General features: G+C 32.3%; 1 protein-coding gene across 2 annotated transcripts in view; it reads left to right on the top strand.

The window, feature by feature from the left end:
- Positions 1 to 4,251: 4,251 nt before the first annotated feature.
- The window catches only part of LOC112518857, a 5,467-nt gene continuing 2,872 nt past the window's right edge, over positions 4,252 to 6,846 (top strand). Inside the window, exons 1-4 of one of the 2 annotated variants that reach the window (XM_025126632.1) lie at positions 4,252 to 5,492; positions 6,111 to 6,313; positions 6,390 to 6,587; positions 6,698 to 6,769. In XM_025126632.1, the coding sequence (XP_024982400.1) occupies positions 4,967 to 5,492; positions 6,111 to 6,313; positions 6,390 to 6,587; positions 6,698 to 6,769 (999 nt within the window). In that variant the 5' untranslated portion in view covers positions 4,252 to 4,966. Of the gene's footprint in view, positions 5,867 to 6,110; positions 6,314 to 6,389; positions 6,588 to 6,697; positions 6,770 to 6,846 lie in introns of both variants that reach the window. The other variant, XM_025126633.1, reaches the window with a different exon arrangement.

Here is a 6,846-nt window from a genome sequence, read left to right as displayed (position 1 = left end):
ATAGAGCTTTAATAAGTTGTACTTATGCATAATTTACTTGTATTTTTAAATTTTAAGTAATATGCATTAATAAATAGTACTTCATGCATGAAAAATGAGTTTTAAGAGTTTTTGTCAAATGCTTTATAATATAGTATAGAAAAGACGTGTGTGTGTATATATATATACATGTGTGTGTGAATGAACTCATTTAGGAACCTTAAATATTTTAAGTACTTAATAACCACCTATTTTATGAGTATTCATGATAAATATCATTCATTATAAACTAGTTGTGTACCCGCGTAATACGGCGGGAGCCATGAATTTTAACGATTTTGAAGTTCCACTGGTTTTATAAGATAAGATTTAACGATGATATAGTTTACACTTGGTCTTTACATATTAATACAATTTTAATAAATAAGAGTTATGGTTCCAATTACAGACTATCGACAAAAAAAATTGTATGACAGTTTAAAATTAAATATATTTAAAATCCAACATATTTAAACGACTCCACAAATGTGTTCGATTTACACCAAGAGCGAAATCAAAAAACTTGAGTTTTAAGATAAACACTCAAAACCAATAAAGAAAACTACAAATTTGACAGATCATAAGCCATGAAAAGACCAAAAAAGATGAGTTTTAGAATGAAATTTCAACTGTTTACCCTCATTCTTGTCTAGAAACTCATATTAAGGTTGAATTAATACATGTATATATATATATATATATATATATATATATTTCAAAAAAACTCAAGAACATATTAATTTAGAATATATTATACAGTGCAATTTGGACAACCTAACCCCAAAATATAATGTGTATATATATATATATATAAATAAATAACTATAAAAGTATAAATCGTAAATATTAAAAATATTTTTTCATAGTATATATAATATATAATAATATAATTAAGTCAAAAACTATTAAATATTGGACTCATTTCGAATGTATTAACGAGAAGATTATAATGGTTTAACTTGTTAAAATAAAAAAGTATTTTTTAAACATGTTTTAATTTGTATACGATTATGTATGTTAATTTGATAAAGGTTTAAAATGAAACATTTAAAAGTAAATGACGTAAAATAAATTAATTAACTAATTATAAGGATATAAAGTGTAAATTTAAAATTATAATTTTAAAAAAATCGGTTGTGAGAGGGTGAGTGTATGTGAGGAGAGGAGGGGGTGAAAAGTGAAAAAGTGAGTAAGGGTGGTATAAATGGTATCTTGGTCATTTAATATTTTAAGACTTTAAGACTTTTGTTAAACTTGTTTAATAAGATAATATAGATATGAATATCTATCACGATATTTATCATGAGTATTTTATCATGATATTTATGATGATTACTCATGAACAACTGATGTATGTGTTCAAGAAAGTCTTCCTTTGCTTTTATATGTCTTTGCGAGAATATTTAATAAAATAGAATATTAATTTCACTCGGAGTTGAAATTAAATGAAAAGCATGCAATTTTACTTGAAGTTTACGTTTAAAATACCATAAAAAATGGGACTTTAATGGACAAGTTAATGCGATGGAATTTGGCAGCAAAGTGGAGTTAAAAGCTCGATGGTCATAAGTCTAAAGCGATGGATAATTGAGGTTGTGGGGGTATCATGTCTTCATGATCGAACAAGTTGTGCTGATATCCCTTTCCTTTCTCACCCACATCGTTTATTGGACCTTCCCACTAATATGGTGCATATGATATGAACGGCTAGAAATAAATCAGTTTGTTACGTATCTTGATTAGTCCCAATTTCTCAGAAGACCTAGAGAATCAGTAGAAAAATCCTCGAAGTAAAACTTTCAACTGAAATTGTGAAGTATATGATGAAAACGAACATTTAGATATAAACTCAGAATTAAATGATGGTTTCGTAAACGTACGTTTAGGGGGCCACCTTGGTGTCACGGTAGGCCGAGGTTTCCCCTGTGTTTAAATGAAAAGACCCATTATAGAAAAAACAAAGGAGTACATATATATATTTGACATCATCGATGGGCACGAAGCAGTAGGCACGCACTGAACATCACATGCTTGTCACCGACGCTCACCTCTGCCATTTTGGACAAACTTTCTTGGGATTTTCATCAGGGTTTTGTTTACAAGGCTCTTATAAAATTTCTCTTGATGTTCAAGTCATTTTTGACAACTAGGTAAGTTAGCTTGTTTTTTATTATTAATAATATGTAGTTGAAATTCGATCTCACGGTTGTCACAAACAACCGAGCTCTCCCTTGAATGACACCCCATATAAGCTAGCTTATTTTTTGAATTTATTGTACAAGTCTGATTCAGTTTGTCATAAGCTAGTTTATTGAAATGCTACTTGAAGTAGATTTCAACAAGTATTTGAGGGTTTTTTTTTTCATTCATGCCCCTATATACTATTCAAATTAGTTTTCAATATGTTATTTTACATCATTTTACATTGTCATATAGCTTATTAACTAGTTTTCATCAAATCTGATTAGTTTATCGGCTAACAACAAGCTTAACCAACAAAGTTCCACATTTCATACACCCTCACCTTTGGTATGAGGTTTAAGATCAAGTCAAAAGGTGTGAGCCAAGGTTTAAATTTTGTTGTGAGTATCAAGGTTTTCCATAAATTTCACGGTTGAAAATTGAGGATTATACTACAAAACAAAGAGGTTTTACCGACGGTAATTACAAACGGAATGACTATCATTAGCGGATTACCAACGGTTTTTTCTGTCGTAAATTGAAAATCCGTCAGTAATCACGACGACGGGCCATATTTTTCTTTAGCAATGAGATCCGTCAAATATCCACCAGTGACAACTTTTTCCAACGAATTACCTATGAAAAGTTGGTTGTTTTGTAGTTTAGTTGTTGAATTTACCTTGAAATTATCCCAATTTTGTTGAGTGCTCGTTAAAAAATTATTATCTATATTTATGTGTTTAAATAAATATATTTAAGGCTCCCTTTAATGTAAATTCTTCCCGCCCTGTGCACGTTATGAGATCAAAAAGCAACCTTGAAAGGTATTGGTCAAGTATGGAGCATGTGAGAGGTTAGGAATGGAAAATAATGGTTTCTATGAGACCGTTTTAATGGAATTCTGAATTAATGCATTATAAATATAAAATTGTGTAATTCGTATTATTCATATAAATTAATTTCAATCGTTCATTTAATTTAATAAATATCTGGTTTGATAAATATTTTGATTGTTTTTTGATCTAAATTATTAATCACTCTGCTTATCTTTCATAAATATTCAAACTATAACTTATCATTATCATACCTCATTTGATTAGTCATAACCCAATGATTATGTCACATTTATCCTGGTATACATCTCTCATTGATATGTCATTCTTATCCCAATATACACCTCTGCTTGATATGTCACTCTTATAACCCAAAATACAATTTTTCTTGATATGTCATCTTTATTTTCACATATGATATAAACATATCAAAAACCCACAAATTGTGCTAATTATAGCATCAAAACAGTTTTATATACAACAACTCACAAAAAGAACCATACGGTTCTACACCAAGTTTTCAAACAAGGAAAGTTGGTAAAATTAAACTCACCTTATAGATTCACAGCAAGATAAAGCTAAACAGCAACACATATTCATATTGATAAATACAGACTTAAATATTTCTTTCTTTCCTTTCGATTCTGCTTAAACAGGCTCCGGCAAAATACTCACCGACTTTTCCAACATAACATGAGATAATGTCAATTATCTAAATGAAAAGTAATTATATCACATAAGGTGGTGGGAGTTTTAAAACAATTTAGGCACATTAACGTATTAAACCCTTTCACTTATCATTGCTTTTCAAAAAACCCCCAAATTTTATAACCGAATAACCCGATTATCATATTTTTAAATGAGAAAAAAATTAAATATACCAAAATACCTCTCATTTAACGACTTAAGATTAAGAACCATTAACTGAATGTGACTAATTCTAATCAAAATTACAAACCATAATGACTATTCTGTAACAAAAAAAATTGTAAAGACTAAAACCAAGACAAACTAAAAATCCTAGGGACCAAAACTGTAATTTTTTCTATTTAATATTACATTATAGATGTACAGACAAAGAATATGTTCAATATATATATATATATATATATATATATATATATATATATATATCCAGACCTGACACTGTCACACACAAACACCCAATTTGGAAGCAGAGGAATGCACTGTAAAAAGTGACTCTCTCTGAGTGGTTCCATGTCCAGCCTCACAAACCGAACAAAAAGGCGGGGAGCAAAGAACACGACATATTTATCAGGAAAACCCTAATTCTTCACCCTTTTTCGGATCACAAATTCCCTATTTTTGAATTCATTCTGAAAACCTCCATTTGGTTCCATCTCTTTCTCTGTCAATCACAGCTATTTGTTTATGTTCACTCACTCTCGTCATCAATCCTCCATAGATAACGACATCCCATCCGTGAGTTTTTCCCCTGTCTTCTAGTATCTTGTACCTTTCATCTGCATCGAGAATCTCTTAACTTAGACGACATTATTCCTCTTTGATGATTAATTCCCACAAAAGGAATTGAGTCTCTGTAAATTCTTATAATCCATTCTTCTTTCTCCAATTATTTACTTTCGAAGAAATCCCATAAAAAGGGATCGTAAATCGTAATCTTCCCACACTGAATTTCGTTTTCGGAGTGTCTGATTTGGTTGTGAATGATGATTATTGATTCAATTGTTGCCCAAATTCCGTTTTTTGTTGCGGAAGTTAACAAGCTTTGTCTTCCACGAGACTTTATCGGTTTTGGCAGTCACATGTCTTATTCATTACTGATCATCCTTTAAGTAGTTACAAATTAGGTATTTCAATTGAATTTGAGATGGCTATTGACTCATATCAATAATAGGGTCTGGTGATTTCTTATATAAGCTATCCAAGTGTTCATATTTCTTCAAACCACAATGGAAGTCTTCATGTTGTTGAAGATGCTGGCTGTTGTGCTTTTGCTTTTGTTTTGTGATTGTGTTGTGGGCAAGGAATGCACCAACATTCCAACCGAGCTCTCGTCGCATACGTTTCGGTACCAATTACTGAATTCAGATAATGTCACTTGGAAAGAAGAGGTGGGGTTGTTTCATAACCATTTGACTCCCACTGATGATTCTGCTTGGGCCAGTTTGCTCCCTAGGAAAGTGTTGAAACAGGAAGATGAATATTCTTGGATGATGATGTATAAACAGATGAAAAAACTCGGGGTTAGGTCTCGTGTTTCTGGGAATTTCTTGAATGAAATTCCTTTGGGTGATGTGAGATTGGACCCTGATTCGATTCACGGTCAAGCTCAACAAACCAATTTGGAATACTTGTTGATGTTGGATGTTGATAGTTTGGTTTGGAGCTTTAGGAAGACTGCCGGTTTGCCGACTCCTGCCACTGCCTATGGAGGTTGGGAATCACCAAATCAAGAGCTTCGTGGTCACTTCGTAGGTTGGTGTACTTCAATAGTGTTACTTGAATCATTTGGTTTATACTTGTGTCTATTTATGTGATACAATGGATCATATTCCTTTGTTTTCTCTGATATGGAACCCATTCTATTTATGCAGCCATATTTCTCTATTTGATATATTGCCTTTTGTGACCAAACTTCCCTATTTACGTACGCATGTTTCAAAATACGACACAGGGTTTTGTATCTTTAATTTGTATAGTTTACCTAATTTGGAGTATGATGATGCTAGAAATTAGTCGAAGTGTTTGTGTGGAGGCACTTTTAGCCTTTTGTCGTGCACCTATCCTAATGGAGAAAGCCAAACTAAACGAACCCAATATACCCCACGTGGAGGTGGGCCCCGGAGAGGGTAAGATGTATGCATACCTGACCTCTATCTTAATAGCAAGAAACTTTCCATGAAATGTGAAGGGTAATCTTGTAGGCCATTTCTTGATCCCTTTGTCGGTACAATAAATCTAGTTACATTTGGATTTATTAGCCGTTGAAGGGAATAGCATAATGAGTTTGATTCATAACTTTGTTGAATATCATTATGAGTCCTCTTCTATGATGAAAATTTCACTAATGTAACATCTCTTTCGAAAATATAGGGCATTACTTGAGTGCCACAGCTCAAATGTGGGCTAGCACCAATAATGACACTCTCAAAGAGAAGATGACTGCAGTGGTATCAGCACTCGCTGCCTGTCAAGAAAAGATGGACTCGGGCTACCTCTCTGCTTTCCCAACCGAGTTTTTTGACCGTTTTGAAGCCATCAAGCAAGTCTGGGCTCCATATTACACCATTCACAAGGTAAAATTTTACCAGTTTTAAAGATTTTGTCTGTCTCTTTTATCATATCCCGTTCCTAATTTCTTGGAACCAGCAGATAATGGCTGGTCTAGTGGATCAATATGTTTTGGCTGGCAACAGTGAAGCTCTAAAAATGGTGACTCAGATGGCAGACTATTTCCGCAAACGTGTGGAAAATGTGATTACGAAGTACACTATTGAAAGACACTGGCGATCTTTAAACGAAGAAACGGGTGGAATGAATGATGTCATGTATAGGCTATACACCATTACAGTATGTTGAACTAATCCATCATGTTATATTTCTGTTAAGTCCGCTTTCATAGCTTATAATTCTGCCATTATGCATCAATCAAATATTAACCAGCTTCGTATTGTTACTAGGGAGATACAAAACATTTGTGGTTGGCTCATCTTTTTGACAAGCCCTGCTTTCTTGGATTATTGGCTGTAAAGGTAATTTCCATATATATATATATATATATATATATATATAAATATACATATATATATATATAAATATACATATATAT

Source organism: Cynara cardunculus (genome assembly GCF_001531365.2).
Source record: "Cynara cardunculus var. scolymus isolate 2C chromosome LG 10, CcrdV1, whole genome shotgun sequence".
NCBI classification, from domain to species: Eukaryota; Viridiplantae; Streptophyta; class Magnoliopsida; order Asterales; family Asteraceae; genus Cynara; species Cynara cardunculus.
The sequence above is the reverse complement of the archived record's forward strand: the minus strand, read 5'-3'. Positions and strand labels throughout refer to the sequence as shown.